Source organism: Chelonus insularis, unplaced genomic scaffold, assembly GCF_013357705.1.
Source record: "Chelonus insularis isolate UGA/USDA-ARS -01 unplaced genomic scaffold, ASM1335770v1 contig_351_pilon, whole genome shotgun sequence".
Classification (NCBI taxonomy): Eukaryota; Metazoa; Arthropoda; class Insecta; order Hymenoptera; family Braconidae; genus Chelonus; species Chelonus insularis.
The window spans coordinates 197,908-218,687 of NW_023276516.1; the positions used below are offsets into that span (position 1 = coordinate 197,908).

Genomic DNA, 20,780 nt, shown 5'->3' on the forward strand with positions numbered 1-20,780 from the left:
GTACGAGAATGGTTTTTGCTGAAGAACGTTTGGCCATTTTTTTACATTGAAAATATTTTGCAAATAAAAAAAATATGTATATATATATATATATATATATATACATAAATAATGCTCATACATACGTGAACAATTGAAATACTTTCGATCTGGTTTATTGTTTTCTACCAATAACTTTCCTCTGCTTTGCTTAACAATATCAAATCATCATTTTTGCCTTGCAAAATTTGTGAATGCTTTTCGCTCTTATACTTGGAATTAATTTTACTTTTTTAATCTTTTAAAAAAATCAATACCTAAATTATGCATATAAATTTTTTTTTAAGTGAATTTAAAACAATTAATCTTTTTTATTAATAGATTTCTTTGATTTTTTTGTTTTAGGCTTCCAAAGGACAATAAATTTTGAGAGTGATCTGTGCTCAGTGATAGTCAAGGAGGAAGTGAACTTTACAGATAAAGGAATGGATGAAACCTATGTGGAACCACTGTCTGGAAGAAACATAAGGCAACGAACAAAAAAACATATATGTTCACAATGTTTTAAAAGCTATATGCACGCGTGGCATTTGAAAAGACATATCAGATTTGAGTGTGGTCAAGAGCCAAAAGTTCAGTGTCCCTATTGTATGGTGAAAATGAAACAAAGAGGTCATGTCTATCGACATGTTAGACGATGTCATCCCGGTCGTAATGTCTATGTTATAGATCTCAATTAGTGTGTTATTGTGAATTATTATTAGATGGAATAAATGACGAGTGAATGTCTTGGAAGATATTGATGATATAATAAATTAGTATTTTACACATCTATTTATCTCAATTCTGTATCATGGATTGATTGTTTAAAAATATATTTTTTAAATTAATTTCAGGCATTAATAATTTTAAAGAAAAATTTAATAACTGCCAAAATAACGAATATTGCTCTAAACATAAATAGGAAATAGATCAATTGCTTGCGCTTAAAATTAAATATTGATGGCAAGAAATTAATTATTTATAAAAAAACCAATTTTTTAGTTCATAAATATTTGATGAGTAATTTTTTAATAAATTAAAAGCGTTGCTTCTTTAAATCATGACCTGCGAAAAAAATATTTTGATCTATTTTAACTAAAAATTTACAACGTTGAATATTTATTCTGTAGCATCAATTTTTTTTTTTAATAAAAAGCATTTTTAAGCCATATTATTGGCTGATTAACTACAAAGACTAACTCGACTTCAATTCAAAAAAAACTCTCAACGATTGAAAAATTAAAAAATAAATACAGAAGCATGACAGGTGAAATTAGTAATTCCTTCTTCCCTCTTCTTATTAGATCATTAATACACTGGAATAACATTGATCATTTTTGTCTGGATTCCTCACAGATATGCTGTCTCTGATGATGGCATCGGAACAAGCCAGTATTCTACCACGGCCTGGTTTCCCTGTATTACCACTGATGAAGGATTTGACATCAATGTGGCTGGCTAAACAACGTCCACAATTTCCCTATCGGTGTGGACAGTGTGGCAAAGGATATCAACATCGAGCCACCCTCGTTCGTCATACGAGACATGAATGTGGCAAAGAACCACAATTCAAGTGTCCATATTGTACACATCGAACAAAACAACGAGGAAATCTTTATCAACATATACGGACTAATCATCCTGGGAAAAATGTCTTCTCCAGTAAAATTTAGCTACAGATTTTCGAATCTTTTTTCCATTCCTATAGTATTGTACTATTTTTAAAAGTGATCATTTTATTTAAACGAACGGAATATTATGATAAAGTTTCTAAAATTTAATAATTTAATATTATTGATAGAACAAATATTTTCGTTGATAAAAAGTATTTGACGAATTTTCTTTGATATAAAAGAATAAAATTAATTGTATAAAAGTTATTTTTACATCATTTCTATGGTGAACCCCTGTGATAGAAAGGATATAACTCTTGTAAAATATTCAAACATATCGAGATCAGATTCTAATCAATTGCTTTAATTGTTTTCAGGTGCTTGGGCTAATTATTATCCTCGTGGAGAAGCATATGCACCTCGTGTGCGAGGCTATGGAATGAGAATGTCACGGAGATACGGAGACATAAGAAATATGAGTCTTGATAAAAAACCTGGATGTTACTATTGTCCGAAATGTGGAAAGGGTTATCGTTGGCTTAGAAACATGAAGAACCATTTGAAAGTTGAATGTGGAAAAGATCCTAGCGAGTGTTGTCCTTATTGTCCTCACAAAACGAAGTATAAGAGAAGTCTTCAAAAACATATACTTCGGATGCATAATAATTAAATTAAATTAGTCATTAAAATTGACACTTGTATAAGCCAGACAATACATCTTAATCATTCTTAAAAGTGATTCTTTTTTTTTTTCTTCATAAAAATTCCTTGTTCTTTCTAATATTTTATTTTTCAAGGTTCGATAATTTGTGGTTTTTTTTTACTAACGTAAGCATTCAACATTTTTCATTCCTCGTTTATGTTGAATCAAAATTAACCAAAGTTTTTGATTGTTGAATTAAGAATAATTTTATTAATCATGTTAATAAATCTTTGATTTTAGGAGGCGAATTCGTGTGCCATTGTGGAAGAACTTTTTCTTGGATATCAAGTCTTCGATTTCATCAAAAAGTTGCTTGTGGAAAACCACCTGCATTTTTTTGTTCTGATTGTGGTTACATGTCCAATTTTAAAGGAAACCTCAAAAGGCATATGTACAGAGTACATCAAAAAGTTTTAAATAAATGATTATTAGTAATTTGTACAGTTTTTAAATAAACATTTTTATAACAAATATAATAATTAAAAAAATTAATTTAAAAATTCGATAGGTAGGATTATATTTGTTTCAGAAATTTCATCTATGAAGATATATTTGCTATTATAGGAAGATCATCAATGAAGAGTTATTGGTAATGCTAGATTGGGCTGATTTATATATAAAAATTCGTGAGGCATGCGCTTCAATGTTAGAAACTAGCTGTGCTGCTAGTATTTTTTATATTAAAAGTTGCACCTTTGGTTGCAAGTTCTTTACCTCATGGATTGAATTTTTTCTCTATTACTTGAGGTGAAGGACAATTTGTATTAGTTCCTTTCTAACAGCCAACGACAATTTTCTTACAGACTCGAGACTATTTCCGATCGTCAGGCCACGTCTCCACGTATGCCCAAGCTGTGGCCAAATGTATTCGTGGGCTTCAAACTTGAGGAAACATCTAAAAAGTGGCTGTGGACTGGCTACTTCTGAGACTCATTTTTCCTGCCAATACTGCCCATTTAGATCAAGAGTTGAAGCCAGTTTTGTGAAACATCTTCTCTCAGTTCACAACATTGGTGAATTATTTTATAAAAAGTCAGATATGTCTGCAAAAAAATTCTAAATCAATTTTTTATTATTATATAATACTTCTTATATTCATAAATTGTTATCAAAAATGTTTGTTTATTGAACTTGATAATAATTTGTGAGGAGAAAAATCAAAATTACAATGAATAGCTTTATTGATAGATGTAATTCATAAATATATGTATATTGATAAATAAGTAATTAACAAATAATTTTTAAATATTTAATGAATTTATACATTTTCATCTCTAAGTCTTGAACTAATCATATTATTTATAAAATATACTGTAGAAGTCATATAGATATCTACATCATTTGTAAATTTTATCAAAGTATTGAAAAACTCGTGTAATCATTGATTCACGAAAAATTAGTATTAAAAGAAGCATGTAGGGTACAAGGTACAGTTGTTAATCATATGACTAACATTGGCCATCCTATTTTCATAAACACAATAAGATTAATTATATTTATTAAGTAAAAGTAAGGTGGCAAATATTAATTGTGTGGCTAATTGTATCTTTTACCTTATAAAAAAGGACAATTAATTTTTGTAAAAATTTTATTGAAATGGATAATTTTTTTTTCTCCCTTTTATACATGAAGTATTAATTATAAACATGTAAATGTGCAATTATAAAAAATTATTCATTTACTTGTTCATGATAGATTTTTGTGTAAGTCCGATAACATTTTGCCCATCTTCTATTTACTAGAAATAATAGATATGTTCATTGTACCTCAGATACATCCTTAAACTCTGTATAACATTGTCGCAATATTAATAAATTAATGTATATAAATTTGAATAGATATTTGAGAGAATTTCAAGTAATTAATCATTATTGTTTCATTCATTTTACAGAAAATTATTTTTATTTTATCACTTCATAGTATATTTATTTTTTCAAATTTTTTCTATCTACATTCGAAAAGATATTAATGATTTATTGTTTAATTTCAGTTATGAAGAAATACTTCTGCGTGAATAGATCAATGGAATGGTATCACAATTGCATCTAAAACATGTTAAATTATTATTTATACACGATTTCATTTAAATATTTTTAATTTATCAATTGCTACAATAATTTGATGTAAAAATAATTAGTTACTTCTTGTTTATTGATATAAAAATATTGAATAATTGTATTTCAGTAAAATTTTTGTATTATTTAGTTCTTAATCGGTAAGTACTGGAGCAAAATAGAAATTAACTGACACAATGACGATTTGTTTCAGGCTTACCATGGAGGGAATATACAAGTGCAATTCCAGAAGTAATGATGGGAGTGTTACCAGATCAACTGTTAAATGAATCCAGTAAAACTTCCAAAACTCAAAAAAAGCTTGAAAAATGTCCATTTTGTAATTATCAAAGCAACCGTCGATGGAACGTCAAAACTCATGTGAAAAGACTCCATACGGGCATATGATGAATACTGATATTTTTTATCAAGATCTTTTTCTCAGTTCTGTTAATATTCAATAAAATGGTTTATATTAAATGAAAAAAGCCCATTAAAATTTTAATTCTAGCCGTAATAAATAATTCTTTCCAGAAAGGTTTTCAAACCTCAACAATTTTATGTTATGAGCTTCTGATTGTTTAAAATTGTACCAAAATTTTTAGAATATTCATTGTTCTTTATTGAAATGATTAATTTTTGAAGCAAAGGTTTTTATAAATATCTTTATGATTTCAGTTATTCGGCGTCGACGGAGATATATCAAAGGTCATAATCACGTAATGTTACAACATGCCATGGAGGCAGTGATGCGAGGCAAAATGTCTTTAAGATCAGCTGAAAAGAAGTATAATGTACCTAGGACTACGTTACAACGTTACATCAAACGAGGTCTTCCACTTGCAGTCTTACAAAAGATGGACATGTACCAATGGATGTAGTTTTAAAACAGAAAAAAAACAACCTTAACTTGATATTTATTAATGACATAAATTATATGACGAATTATAATTAATAATTATATATCAGATAGATAAATATGTAAAAATTAATTTAATTATTGGTAACAGTAGATGGTGTTCTAAAAATAATAATATTAATGTTGACGTAATTTGGAATTCTGTTCCAGAACGTTTATTATTTCACCTGATAACAATAAATTTTAAAAAGTAATTGTCTGTATTTCATAAACGTCAAAATAACAAATCAATACTAACCATTGTGTATGGATCAACATTAAAAATAATGTTGAGTGATTAGAATGATTTGTTAAATATTACTAATCATTTGGTATCTTGGTTTTATTGTTTACAGAATACAAGCTGCTTGGCTTTACCAACTACTCTAAGGTGACTTATCCTTGCAAGAACTGCAATAAAGTTTACAACTATTACTCAAGTTTGGCAAGACATCTCAAGCATGAATGTGGAGTTGAACCAAAATTTCAATGTCCTGTTTGTCCTTATAAAACTAAACACAGATCAAGTTTAAATACTCACCTCAATGGTAAACACATGAAGACATTAAGTGATTATTATTTGACGAGTTAAAATGATTAAACGCATTTCAACAGAAATGACATTAATCGAAAATTATTTTTTTTACTTCAATGCTAGTTACCCATCATCAACATCAGGAATTTATTGTTCGTGATTGGAATGTTCGCTTTTACGATAACTTTGTGGTATTTTTTTAGACAAAAATGGCTAAATTGTTATGATGATTTTAATAATCATTTTCACAAAAAATAATATTGATAATAAACATAGTTTATTGTTGGTTACTAAATAAATTAATTTCATTAAACATGAATGGCAAAACACATTTTTTCCAACCTTATATATTTATGTATATATTTATTGTTTTATTATTTCTCAATTTCTTATTGTCTACACTTCGAAGGATTTTTCAAGTACACGTAAGACATCAATAAATACTTTTAATAAAATTCATTTCAATTATGTTCATCTAATATTATGTTTAATATTTTTCAGGATATCCAGACCACCGGAGCAACCAGTCGTCTCCATTTGGATGTACTCAATGTGGAAGAACTTATAAAGTCAAACGATCTTTAACACGTCATATACTTTACGAATGTGGAAAATTACCACAGTTCAATTGCCCTTATTGCCTTCATCAGAGCAGATATAAAACAGCTTTGTCTAGACATATTATCAGTATCCATGGAGACCTCCCTAATATTCAAACGTAATATTTTCAGCGACTATGTATATAACTCGAAAATATTTATTCATAATAAGCTCATATTTATATGCACAATAAAAATGGTTGAAGCTTTATGAAGCTAAATAAAACCAAATACTTAAACAACATTGTCTATATAGAAAGTTCATACTAAATTGCACAGTATTTATATTTTAGAATTTTTTATAAGTGTCTATAAAAATACTATTATTGCTGTTTTTATTAACAATAAAAAATAATTATTTCAGATTCAACCCGACATCGTTCCAATCGACCATTCAGCCGTAGAAGAATGCGAGGCCAGGGATGGTACTTTTGTAATGATTGTGGCCGTCGTTATCACCAAGCGAAGAATCTCAGACGACATGTTATGAATGAATGTGGAAAACAACCCAGCTATCAGTGCTCGTATTGTCCTTATAGAGCTACATACAAGTCTTATCTTGAAATTCATATGACCAAACATAGAAAAAATGAGTTTATAAAACCACGAACAAGTATTTCCAATACATATCCAAATCAGTAATCTTTAATTTTCTAAATTCATTTTTTATTTAATATTAATTATAAAATATTCGTATAAATTGAATAGTAGATTTTCTTTAAAGTATAAAATAGTCATTAAAATACATTTAATAGCATATTGGTACATGTCATTAATGCACAATGAGTTATACAAGTGCAATAACCCAAAAATTAAATTTTATTTATATACGATTTAAATTTTATTTTTTGATGAAAATTTTTTTATAATTCTTATTTTCAGAAATACGTAAAAATCATCTCAATCTTAAATACTCTACTTAATTTTCTGTGTTTTAGGGAAAGTGAATTTTTAAAATAAATATATTTTTTTCTGTTGTATCATACGATTGTTCATGAATAAAATATCAAAAATGATATCCTTGTTTACCTTATCCTTTATTGACTATAATAATGCCTATTGATCATTTTCAGTTAGTCATTCTATTGTAAAATATTAAATTAGAATGCGAAGTTTTGAGTTGCCTCGAAAGCTTTTAAAAGATATTATATTTTATCTATCAAGCTCATCACTAAAATAATTCATCTTTATTGTTTCAGAACGTACTTATAGTTCGACCAATTGGACTATATCTACTCTACCATCAACATCAAAAGAATTCAATACTCGGCGACTTCGTTCTACCACTTTTGGAGATGATAGTTATCTTATGAGAAATAGAGTTCGAAGACTTGGATCAAGAAAGTATTTGTGCATGAATTGTGGAAGTACTTTTGCTTTGAAAGCATCTCTAACACGACATCAATCATTAGAATGTGAGCGAAATAATTTGATTGGGAAAAAACCTCAAGTTACTAAATCATTAATGAAGTCAGACAGAAATTCAGTACCAAAATTGAAATCAACTACCAATTTCGTACCAATACTTCCAAAAATTACTAATGTGTTCTCAGCAGAAGCTCTAAGTTCTTCACATTCTTCAAGACCAGACGCAAAGAAAAAAAAATTTGTCTGTAAACAGTGCGGTCGTTGTTATGCTTTTTATACTTCATTATGGAGACACCTTAATTATGAATGTGGAAAAGAACCGCAGTTCAATTGTGACTTTTGCCCTGTACGATTTGCACAAAAGAGCAATTTGGAGAGGCACATAAGAAACATGCATTCTACAATGAATCAAACTGTTGGCTAAAAGCTCTTCTGGAAAGTAAGTGCTTATGAAATAAACAAACAAATTGCTATAATATTATATTGAATATTTCAGTTTTGCTAATAAAAGACATATAAATATATCAAATTATTTATAGTATTTATTTAAATTATTCACGCATAAAACAAAAATATATGTAAAGTTGTTAGTTGGGGTTATGAGAATTTCAACAAGTATCAAAGTTGAAATGCGAAGTCAAAAATACTTGATGAGATTTAACATGCATGATTAGAAAAACCTAATCGTTAAAACTTGTTGATAATCATTTTTTGTTGTCTTGTTTTTTGTCTTTAGAAATGAATTTTCGTCGAATCAAAGATTATCTTGATTAATGAATATAAAAATTTTTCGTAAAATATTATTAATGAGTTGTTTATTATTTATAGCTGGTGCAGTACGAAGTCAAAAAATAACTTACAAAAGAAGATCAAGACCATTGAATGATATGAGTTACGACTCAAGAGGATACAAGTGCCCTCAATGTGGTAAATGCTATGGAGACAAAAATGTTCTTCTGGTACATTTGAAACTTGAGTGCGGTGGTCAAAGAAATTTTTTCTGCCATATTTGCTGTTCGAAATTCACTCTGAATATTGGATTACGCCGACATCTTTTTGAAAAACATAAATATTACTTTCCTCCAAAATTTACTGTTCCAAGAAAATTATTTCCAAATGTCTGTGCATTGTGATCCATTTTATATTAAGATTTCCAAGTACTTTGAATACTTTCGATCGCAAAATTTAAATTATTTAAGATCATATTATCAACAAGTCGTGACTAAATCCTTTAATAGGATGTGCGACATAAACTTGGTGTGAATCTATATGATCCTACTATCAATAAAGTTTTTCTCATAATAATATATTTACTTTACATGCTATGTATTTTATAAGATCTTAATAAAAGCTCTTACATAGTACATCTGTTTTTGATCGTGTACTATCATCACTCTAGTGCGTTGTGTTTGTCTATCAGAAGTTAGTAAAAAAACATAATTAATGAATCATATACTAATGTGAATAAATACTTTTATGATTTCAGATATAAAAAATTGTCATTCATGGCAAAGAAAAATCTTTCATCATACTTCAAGCAGTGAAGATTCACACCGAAAATCAAGAGAATTATTCTCATGCTCTAATTGTTCTAAATCCTATCGTCATCAGACCAGCTTAAGTAAACATAGAAGATTTGAATGTGGCTCTGAAAGAATTTTCCATTGTCATCTATGTCCTAATCAATACAGACAAAAATTCAGCTTACGCCGACATATTGAAAATACTCATAATTTAAAAGTACCACGAGGCAGAATGTTATCATAAATCTATTATTAAGTTATTAGTTCTTATTATTTATTTAAAAATCATTAAATTCAGCTTTTAAAAGTGTTCCATTGTTCTTAAAAACTCTTTGAGTAAAATCAAAATTGTTTATGTCATTCAATAAACAATTAAAATTATATCTATTATTTTAATCTAATAGTATATATATATATATATATATATAGTTAAAGAAGAGATAATGTGTGTTGAATTGTTTATTAATCAGAGGTATTTTTTTATTGCTAGGCATGACCAAATTTTAATTTTTCGATTTCATCAAATTTATATTTAATTATTTAATTTGCTACGAGGTATTGTTTTTGTTCATTAAAACAAAGTAAATAAAGAACAAACATGAACTTGAAAATTTACTGGTACAATAATCACAAATTTATGAATGTTATTAGAAAATCAAATAATGATTGTTTTAACTTTTAAAATAATTTCCTTGTTGCAGGTGTCACTCAATCACGTTTTGTTTGTCCATCGTGTGGTCGTACATATTCGATGCGCTATACACTGACACGACATATGAAATATGAATGTGGTGGTAATCGCGCTTTTCCTTGCGGTTTTTGTAACTACAGCTTCACTCGAAATTCTAATTTACAACGACACATCGCTGCTGTTCACAAAAATGGAATGAGGTTTTCTGTTGGCGATCCTAAGTTTTATTATTATTAATTATTATTACAAAAATACTTTGTTATAGATCCTGTACTAATTTCTATTCCATTTAAGAAAATACATTTTTCAATATTAATATTGTATTATTGCCAATTTTTTCAGGAATATTTAACGAATCCTAGTACTAAATTTCTATCCTATGATGAAACATAATATAAATGCTATTTTCAGTGAAAAGTGAACTAAAATTCATGAGCTATTTTTTTTGTTTTAGGAACAAGCAGTTGGAATTATTCGGATTTTCCTGAAAACCCAAACTTCATTGGAATCACAATTCATGTGCCTCAAACGATTCCACCAGTAGTTCCAAGTGATCCAGAAAAATTAAATGTTCAGAATGATCCATTGGCTACACCAAATACATCAGCATTTAAACGATATTGCTGTAAATTTTGTCGGAAAACATTTCCATTAAAAAATCTGTTAAAACGTCACATGCAAAATTGTAAAATCTATCAACGTGGTTCTCAATTTTCCTGTAGTCTTTGCTCGTATAAGAGCACCTATAAAGCTAATATGGAGCGACATATTAAAAATGTTCATGAATCAGCTCCAGCTTCAAAGTATCGATGTGAACTCTGTAATTTCCGCAGTAATTATAGATTTTGCGTACGGAGACACATGAAATCTTTTCATAGAATCGTTGGTGATATATCTGTGATTAAAGAAACATAACTCCAAAGTTAATACTGAAATCACCGGGCCCTAAAGTATTAAATAATTGATCGTATTGTTTTGTTTCATTTAAGCTTTAAATTGTTACGTAATTCTATCTTATGGAATTTGTGACTGTTTTACAATATTTTATATGTTTTAATTTGTTTTTATTACAAATAGAAAATGATTTTACTCATTTAAATTTAATTGCAAAGAAAGTCTTGATACGTTATAAAAAAACAAGTATTTTTCGACTTGATTAATCATCTGGAAAAGTTGAATAAATAAAAAGTTTTCAAATACTACAATTTATGGTATTTTCTTAAATAAATTTCAACTGATTATTTTTCTTATTAATTGAATTTTATCAATATTTTATTAATACTTTTATTTCAGTTTTTGAACAAATATTTCAACTTTCTACAATCTGTTTCAGGACCTTTCCTAGATGAATTAGAAGAAGATAACGCAGAAAAATGGAATTTAAGTGATACAGAGTTCACAGAAACAGTGATGGATGAACTGGAAAAAAATGGAGAACCAGAGTATGTTGATGAAGAAGTTTTAGAAGAAGAATTAATAGAGATAGAAGAACAAATGAGTGAAAATGCAAATGAGAATGTAGATGATAAAACACCAACGAAGATTAAAAAAATATATTATGCACCGAAAAAACCTGGAATTTATGCATGTGAGATGTGTGGAAAAATTTACACTTGGACTACTTCTCTTAGTCGTCATCGAAGAAAATGTCGACAGCATCAAGTGATGATGGAAAAAAAAATAAAAAAACTTGATACTATTAGTGCTACCAAAGACATTGATTCAGAGGAAGAAGAACATGGTCCAAGTTCTTCAGTGGAAAAGCTAGAAAGGTCAGATCGTAAGGTGGATGAATTTCAATCTCGTTACCATCGGTACCATAAGTATGTCTCAGTGGATGGAGTATATACTTGTGGGGATTGCGGAAGAAAGTATCTCTGGGCTTCTTCCTTGTCTCGTCATCGTACTATTGAGTGTGGTCAAAGATTTAAAAAAAAATATTCATGTGACTTGTGTCGTTACAGAACTGGATATAAGGGAAACTACTTGAGACACATCAACACTCCAAGACATGATTTAAACGTTCGGTATCATAATAAACTTCGTAAAGTCTCCAAGAATATAGTAACTTGCAAAGCAGTTACTTCTAAAAAGTTTGATGCAGAATTTGATAAAACTTCTAATACATAATTTTTTCACTATTGCTATGTTGTACAAAACATAGTCTTTTTTAATATTACGTTTATTTAAAAATCATTTCTAGAAAAATCATTTATAGTTATTCTATAAAATTTAATGATTTTATTTTCTTCTTTGAATATTATTTGAAAAAAATAATTCAACAATTCTGAGCCTGATACTTTTAATTTTTTATTTTCATTGTTTCGTTTGATGTAAAATTATTCCATATATTTAAGTATGTTATTAAAAAATATGTAGATTTTTGAGTTAATTTGCATTATGTTTGTAGTTCACAAGCTTATTCAAGACGATTTGTTGAAGATTTTATAGTCAAGATTCAGCAATGTTTGTCATCTACGGTTATTTTAAAAAAATACATAATGATAAAAACATGTAATTATATAACGAATGAATAATGAATAAATAAATAAAAAATTATTTCTTTATTAAAAGAACATTGGATTAAGTGAGCTTATGGATTACTAAGCTAAGCAGCTTATTCTAGAAATAAAAGTTTGCTTTTAAGATTTGCTTTTTTTACTTTAAGGAATGAAATTGGTTTTTATTTTCTCCCATAAGCGTGTACTATCTAACTAGCTATTTTTGTTTATCTCAGAAAATAATTGACTAACAATTTATAATCGATGAATTGATTTGTTCTCTTTGATTACAGCTTACCGTAAGATGTATGTGGGAGACCAAATGCTTGGCTACACTTGCCTCAAGTGCAGCAAATTCTACAAGATGTGGAGCAACTATCTGAAACACAAGTGCGAGCCACCACAGTTCAAGTGCACACTCTGTCCATTTGCAGCTTTCAAGGCATTCATTCTACATGCTCATCAGGCGGAGCAACACTTTAAAATACCATCAGCGAACTCATAAACACCTTGAAGCCTGACTTGAGAGTGTAGTAATACTCCAGGCTCCATCGGTTTTAATCAATGCCTTAAACTAAGTAGTTTTCTTTGTGCCAGACTTTTTTTTTATTTTCAGGTTGTTTTTAATTATTTTTAGACTCTTTGAAGACTTTTAACTATTGAAGAGTTACATTTTTTTTTGTTGTTCATACGTTTTTGTCTGCACTGAGAAGAAAAATTATTAAATCAAAATTATTTTTGATTATATTATTGTATTAAAAATTTATTATTATTTATTTATTTATGATTAAAAAGTATTTATGATTGAGATGAATAATTTCTCAAAATATAAGTACGAATAAAATAGGAGACTGCTTATTGTAAATAAATGCTGATGAATTTCAGCTTAGAGTGATGAAGAAATTTTATTTATTCGGTTGATAATAAATTTTTTAATTATTTTTTTTCTCGGTGTACTCTGTGTTCAATGTAAAAAATATGCTTCGAAGGATCTCATGTGATCTTAGTGCTATATTACAGTCTATTCCTTTTTATTTGAGGATTTAATCGTATATTGAATATTCATAGATTTGTTGCTTTACCTAGCATTTATAAATTTATGTATTTTCGTAAGTGCATAAATAAAGTGTCAAAGAAATTATTTAATGAGAATTCAAAGTATCATATTATCTTTTAAGCTAACATACTTTTATCAACAACATGAAAACAAGTTGAATCTGTGTTATGTGATAGATAAACTCATTTGGTGTGTAATTAACGTGTGAGAGAAATATTTATTCAAACAGCTTACTAACTTTTGAAATTAATTTTGTTTCAGCTCATCACTATCATTGTGGTGGATGTACGAAAATATTTACATGGAAAAAATCACTTCAACGACATATTCGTGAAGAATGTGGAAAAAAACCATTTCCTTGTGTTTACTGTTCACGTGTGTTTAAATTACGACATAATTTGATTACTCATTTGATGAAAAAACATGGACAAGATTGCAGAACTAAAATCAAACAAACATTTAGAAGAAGATATTCACGTTAAATAAAATAAAAATCTAGTCTATATGAATATTTCAGAAATTTTCTAAAAAGTACTACTTATAATTCGTATAATTTTATTGATTGTATGTTGTTTGTATAATTTTGTTATAAATTTTTTCAGAAAATGAAGATTAATTAAGATCAATCAAATTCTCTATATCATTTTTCATCTAATTTTTATCTTAACATATTATTTCTTAAGATAAAATTGTCATTGTTTTTTAGTTTTGTAATATTTAATCGTTTTGAGTTGATTATTTGTATTATCATATTAACAATTTTCAATAAATCTCTTCCAGATGAAAATCGAGATCGTCCAATTGGTCATCCGAAAAAGTTATATCAATGTCCACGTTGTGGAAGATGTTATTCATGGCAAACGTCTTTAATGAGACATATTAAAGAAGAATGTGGTCAACCACCACGATATCAATGTCTTCATTGTCCAAAACGAGCGAAACTTCGTTGCAATTTATTGAAACACATTCGCAATCATTTTATTTGATTACCATCGTTGAATAAATTTTATAAAATTGCAAACATTACTATATGTATTTTCAACTTTGCATGTACACCAACCTTACATTAGTTAATTCATTCATATTGATAAAGATTTTTCTTATTTTTTGATTTAATTACAGGATAATTGACCTAGTATATAGTACTAATGGACGATTGATTTTTTAATTTTTTCCAGGAGGTATCAATAGATGTTTGGCGTGTTCTAAAGCATATAAATGGAAGAAATCTCTGCATAGGCATATTAGAGAAAATTCCGAATGCTGGCCAACACTTGTGAGTTCAGGAAAGGAAGAATTCATCAAGCAAATTCAATACAAACTGCTTCGAAACAAAAATTCATCATAACGTCTACAATCTTAAAATTAAATAAATTAATAGACAATTTTTTTTTAATTTGGTGACAAAGAATCGTCGTTATCAAACGATAGTATTTTTGTACATGAATAAAATTATTTATTCTGATTACTAAGTATAGAGATGGATTTCAATTCATTCACTAAGGATCCTCAAAATTAAACTATTATTTAAGCTAATGTACCTATAGGAAATTCGCTACTGATTCTAGTGTAAAGCTGTTTCTTTTTTTTTATTTTTATAATTATACTTATTTAAATAGTATTAATATTTTACTGACTTGTTATTTATTACTTTTTACAGGACGGAGGAGAAGAAGAACAGCTTGGAGATCGTATGGTGAGCCAGATATTAATCCTGGCTATGTTTGTGAGAAATGTGACAAAATTTATTCAAGTTCTTCATCATTGCGACGACATGTAAGACTGGAATGCGGAAAGCCGCCGCAATTTCATTGCCCTTTTTGCCGGTTTAGTTCAAAAAGGAAGTTCAATCTAAACACCCACATTTTCACCAAGCATAAATAATAAGATTTTTATAATTTTTAAAATGTATTGTTTATATTATTACACACATCAACTAATTGCAAGTTTTTTGTTCAAAACTTATGATATTTTCGCTCTCTTAAAATGTGATCAATGGCAGCAATATCGATTAAATCGACACATCTACATACATCAACACTTATCAATCATAAGTATTCAATTAAAACATTTTTTATAATTTTTTTTTTTACATGTTTGAATAATTATAATAATTATCTATAAATTGCTTGAAATATAATTAACGTGTGTATTTTATACAATTGTGAAATAATGCGAAAAATCTTGTTCAAAAATAATTATTATCAGTTAGAATAATCTACTGCTTGGAAAATGAATTAATGTATATTTATAAGTATTGTGAATGTGAGTGTGTATTAAAGAAAAATTTTTTAACAGATTCTATAAATTTTAAGAAATCAACATGATTAATACTTGTATTTTGAGTGTGAATCAATAATAAGAGATAAAATTAAAAATTGAATGGAGCATGTTATTGATGACATGAAGATAGGATCTACATTGATACCTGCTAAATGATTTAGTTTAATTAATATTTAATTTATTATAGATTTCGAATGTTTGGATAATTAGAGCAGTTACTAAAAAATTTTGTGTATTTTGTTTCAGGTCTTGGTTCGCAGAGTTTTAGAGTTATGGTAACGAAAAAACCTTACCCATGTGATACTTGCAACAGAAGCTACTTGAATAAAAGTTCTTTAACTCGTCATCAACAATATGAGTGCGGCAAATATCGACCATTTATGTGTCCTATTTGTCAAAAACGAATGCAAAAGAGCAGCCTACACAAACACATGCTCATTCATCGTGTTTAATATGTATATAAATCCTTTTTATGAATTTATATAGACATATGACGTTAGTTATTAATTGAAATATATTGAAAATTGAGTGACTGGATTCCTTATTGATTCCTAGTCGTCATTATATTACATGTGAGTTTAAGATTAAAATCATGTAATTCGGTCATTGAAAATATTTACAGATTTCATTTCAACTGGTCGAAATAATCGATGAGACTTGTAAAATAATATAATTGTTTTGTTTTCATTATTTTTGAGGGCTGAACAAATATAAGTTGAAGCTAAAAAGTAAAACAAAAAAAAAAAGAATTTAAGAAACAGATATATAGAATAAATATATCTATATATAGATATAAATATAAATATAGAATATTTTGTAATATATTTCTTTTATCTATAGATATATAAATAGTTTAAATTATCTGTTTCAATTAACTTGACTGTTTTCATTCCTTATTTCTCTATCTTTCAACAACAACTTTCTCACAAATTGGCAAAATTGATACTTGGGCACATAAGAATTACACATTTTTTCCAGGGCTATTGGCTGATTCATTTGTGTTGGGTTGGTTATGGGTTTTTTATATGAAAAAATAATTTTAATCTACTATTCTACTTGCAAAAATAACTATCATCAACCGCATTATCATCAGCCTTACCAACGACCCAAATGTGCACTGACTAAATAACTTTATTTTTTCAGTGTTTACATTTATCATTATTTAAGTTTATAATTTATTATTCCCAATGCCTCCCTATTTATTTGTTATTATTTATTATTTTATGTATTATTTTTTTTCAAAGAATTTCTTTTATTAATTTTTTTTTCTTTTTTGTTTAATTTGCGCCTTTCGCTTTCTTGCGGTGGCTGTTGTTACAGGAATGGGAGCACTTCTATCCCTCTTACGTTCGGACTACAGTGGAAGCAGGAAACATCCGAAAAAAAACCGTTCCCCAGGGAGTGAAACTCGAAGTACTCGATCGACAGATGGAAATTTCAGCGATTCAACACTAATGCGTGAGCGTGAACGATCAACTCGAGAAGTCATCTTTCCTGATTCCTTTGAAGTTTTACCACAACCTCGTGACCTTACATACGTTGGAGTACCTCATGAACAGCTACGCAAATTCCGTTGTCGTTTTTGTGGTAAAGGATATAGATGGAAGAGTACAATGCGTCGTCATGAAATGGTTGAATGTGGTGGCAAACCACCAGCTTTTCAATGTCCTGAATGTCCTTACAAAGCACGTCAGCGAGGAAATTTGACGGTACACTACAAGAGACATCATCAGAAAGTGGGTTACGATGAAGGCTCTCAAGGTTCTCGAGATTAAAAATAAAAACGAGTGCTTTTACTGGTACTATCATGTGAAAAAAAAGTAAGAAAAATATGTCAAATATTTTAACTGAATTATATTCTAAGTGGTTACTTGGTAAAGAGAAAATTTTGCTTCAGTTAAACCGTCCATGCAGTAAGTAAATGTTACTCTGGCTCTAATATCCATCGTGACAACTCGAGACGGTATTAGAAGTGCTACCACAGTACTCTTAATCAGTTCACTTAACTTACCTACCTCATTTTGCTTTTTCTTTCTATTTTTTTATGTTTATTTAACGAAAAAATGCTCAGATTTTTATTATTTGCAGTCATGAAAATACTCCAGCCAGAGAAAAAACATTTATTTTCATAACAATTTAGTATTTCTAATTTTTTTAAGCATTAAATTTATTTTTAAAAAAATATGGTAGGAACAGTAGAAGCACATGTTTAGGGCTAAAAATTTTTTATAATTTTTATTACACGGGTTTGTTACCGTTATTCGAAATTATATGTAATTCTTAAATTGAGTTGCACGAAATTATTTTTCATTAATTAATTAATTAATTTTATATATAAATATATTCCGCGAAATTAGAATATAAAAGAAAATATTAGGTGCTCTATTTTTTGAAATTAATTTTTACAAGGAAGCATAAACGTTTCTAAATATTTTATGTAATACATAAATTCTGAACCCAATTAAAAACTAATTTTATTTGATAAAAGATATTTAAGGAATTGTGAATACGAAATAACTTTATACAACGTCTGCTTCCATAGTTGGGTTCAATTACCGTTTCACTCCAGTATTGTTTATATAAAGTCGAAACTGATTTTTAGTTAAAACATTCCCAAATGTAATATGTCAACGAATGAATCCTTAATTAACTATAGAATTTTTAATAAAATGATAATTAATCGAGCTAAAATAAAATAATGATCAATAGATCATTATAGCCGTGATAAAGAATTTTTTAGACAAACAAAAATGTATTTAAAAAAATTAAAAAAATAGAGAATGAGCATTTTTTATTTTTATCAATAAAAACTTAATCATGAGTTAATACTTAACCATGATTTTATATAAATACTTAAAGATTTTGTAGTTTTTACTTTAGAGTGGACAGGGGATTTTTGCACAATTCGTACAATAAACAACAGATAGAGACAATGATTCCAGAAAATAAGACGTCTTTATATATAAATAAAAAACAATAAAAAATTTACAAAAAAAAAAATAAAAAAAAATAGATAAATAGACGTCAGTATTTTTTATATCAGTATTTAGCGAATAGTCGCCATTGACTTTTGTGCCTGCGAAGCATCGTATGGGAATTATCGCTCTTCTCTGTTCATATTTATAATATATGTACACATATAGTTTATAGAAATACTTCATTATTTAATTTTTCCTCCTTCTTCGTTGTCTTAAAGCGTTACCTTTAATTCTGTAATTATGAAAATGAAAAAAATAACTTTTGTAATGTTGAAAATATTATTTAAATAAGGAATGCTCCGCGAACTAGACTTACGTTCGATTTAATTATTCCGAATTATTTTTATTTACATCATTATTATTATTATTATTATTATTATATCATTCATATAATTCTCTTTATGATTATAATTACTATTATGTTTATTATTATTATTATTATTATTATAATAATTATTAACTTTGTAATTTGGAACTTGGTACCTATTATATACTTAATTACTATTATTATTATTATTATTATTATATATTATTGTAAGTGAATTTACAGTAATTCGCTTTTAATTTACTTTAAACTTTTGACTCTCTGATATTTTTGTATGAAGTAGTGAGGAATAAATCGGTAATGTTTATCAATTAATCATTCCTCAATATTTAATGTTTTTTTGGAAAGGTTTATAATACCAATTTTAGAATATTATTGACGTTTTTTCATATTAATATTACCATAATAATTATATTATTATTAATAATTTTTAATTATTAATAAAAGAAAGACACTTTGTTGCGGGTTATTTTCTAAAAAAAATATTTGTTAATTTATTTATTAATATCTTATTCAACCTTCCCAAGTATCCTATTTATTTTTATCATTACTTAGAACTCATCTAACTAATGAATGTATTTTTTTTTCAGTTCCTTGGCAGCAACAATTGGGAATAAACGAAATATTTCCATGTGATGCCTGTGGAAGAAACTACCGGAGACTTATTTCTCTTCAACGGCATAAGAGGCTGGAGTGTGGAAAAGAAGCAAAGTTTGAGTGCATTATGTGTCATTCTAAATTCAAGCATAAACACAGTCTACTCAGACATTATCGTATTCACTTACAACTTCATCCATTCAAAAATGAGAATAAAAGTGATCCTTTTCCTCCTCCTAATTTTACCTGATGTTCTCAACTTGAGAACAATTCAAATGGATTATAGTCAATAATATTTTATTACATTTATTATGAATATAGATAGTGAATTATTTGTTATCAAACATAAACGAAACAAAAATAATTTTATTTTTGTAATGATAATTTAAGTAATTTAAAAGAGTGCTTTTAAATAATAAATTGTTTTTAATCTTAGAATTTTCTTGATATTGCATTAATTAATGAAATAATTTCATCTTTAATCATGTGTTTGAATATAAATTTCAGCAATTTGAAGTAATTTATTTGAACAGTTATTTCATAATATTATGTATTTTTCAGGTGTATGGCATGGACCTCGACGAATTCTAAATGAAATGGATACTGTGAGTGCTAGAGCTGGATGGAGAAGATCTAGAATATCTGAAAATATTCATTTATCAATGTCATCATCATCATCATTTCAACCAGTTAGAACAGCCAGAGGTCAAACTTCCTTCAAGTGTCCAAACTGTAATCGTTTCTATATGAGATCTTCATGTTTAAGACGACACCTTCGAATGGAGTGTGGCAAAGCTCCAAAATATCAGTGCCGTTTCTGTAATGGAAAATTTACTTATAAGCATAATTTAACAGCTCACATTAAACTTCATGTTGAAGAACCAAAACATACTTGCCCCTTATGTCAAAAAAAATTTTATCGTCGTGATAAACTTGCAAAACATGTAAATAAGCATCAATCTCAGTCCATAATTTCATCATGATCCGATGAAAAAAATATTCCAAAAACTGCAATCGTTCTTCCTTAGTGAGAT

General features: G+C 27.8%; 2 protein-coding genes across 34 annotated transcripts in view; both read left to right on the forward strand.

The window, feature by feature from the left end:
• LOC118066622 (longitudinals lacking protein, isoforms A/B/D/L) overlaps positions 1–20,780 on the forward strand; it is a 92,017-nt gene that overhangs the window by 37,767 nt on the left and 33,470 nt on the right. For 2 of the 32 annotated variants that reach the window (XM_035082752.1, XM_035082753.1), the window contains exon 7: positions 11,339–12,150. The exons of 15 other annotated variants lie outside the window; for them this stretch is intronic. In XM_035082752.1, the coding sequence (XP_034938643.1) occupies positions 11,339–12,135 (797 nt within the window). In that variant the 3' untranslated portion in view covers positions 12,136–12,150. Of the gene's footprint in view, positions 1–384; positions 775–1,377; positions 1,684–2,011; positions 2,370–5,645; positions 6,012–6,787; positions 7,081–7,622; positions 8,231–8,619; positions 9,156–9,277; positions 9,575–10,015; positions 10,269–10,459; positions 10,939–11,338; positions 12,151–13,824; positions 14,061–14,343; positions 14,565–15,223; positions 15,478–19,739; positions 20,012–20,307; positions 20,753–20,780 lie in introns of those variants that run through there. 15 more of the 32 variants (XM_035082754.1, XM_035082765.1, XM_035082791.1 and 12 more) reach the window with 15 other exon arrangements.
• On the forward strand, positions 16,218–18,102 carry LOC118066627 (zinc finger protein 524). 2 transcript variants are annotated; one of them, XM_035082808.1, is made up of 2 exons: positions 16,218–16,301; positions 17,167–18,102. In XM_035082808.1, exon 2 carries the CDS (start codon positions 17,169–17,171, stop codon positions 17,619–17,621), a length of 453 nt encoding a protein of 150 aa, XP_034938699.1. In that variant the 5' UTR covers positions 16,218–16,301; positions 17,167–17,168; the 3' UTR covers positions 17,622–18,102. The 2 variants fall into 2 exon arrangements, with proteins under 2 accessions (XP_034938699.1, XP_034938700.1); XM_035082809.1 differs by lacking the exon at positions 16,218–16,301 and adding an exon at positions 16,304–16,418.

Coding starts and splice junctions, on each gene's coding strand:
- LOC118066627 (XM_035082808.1), top strand. CDS start 17,169: ATGGGAGCACTTCTATCCCTCTTACGTTCGGACTACAGTGGAAGCAGG.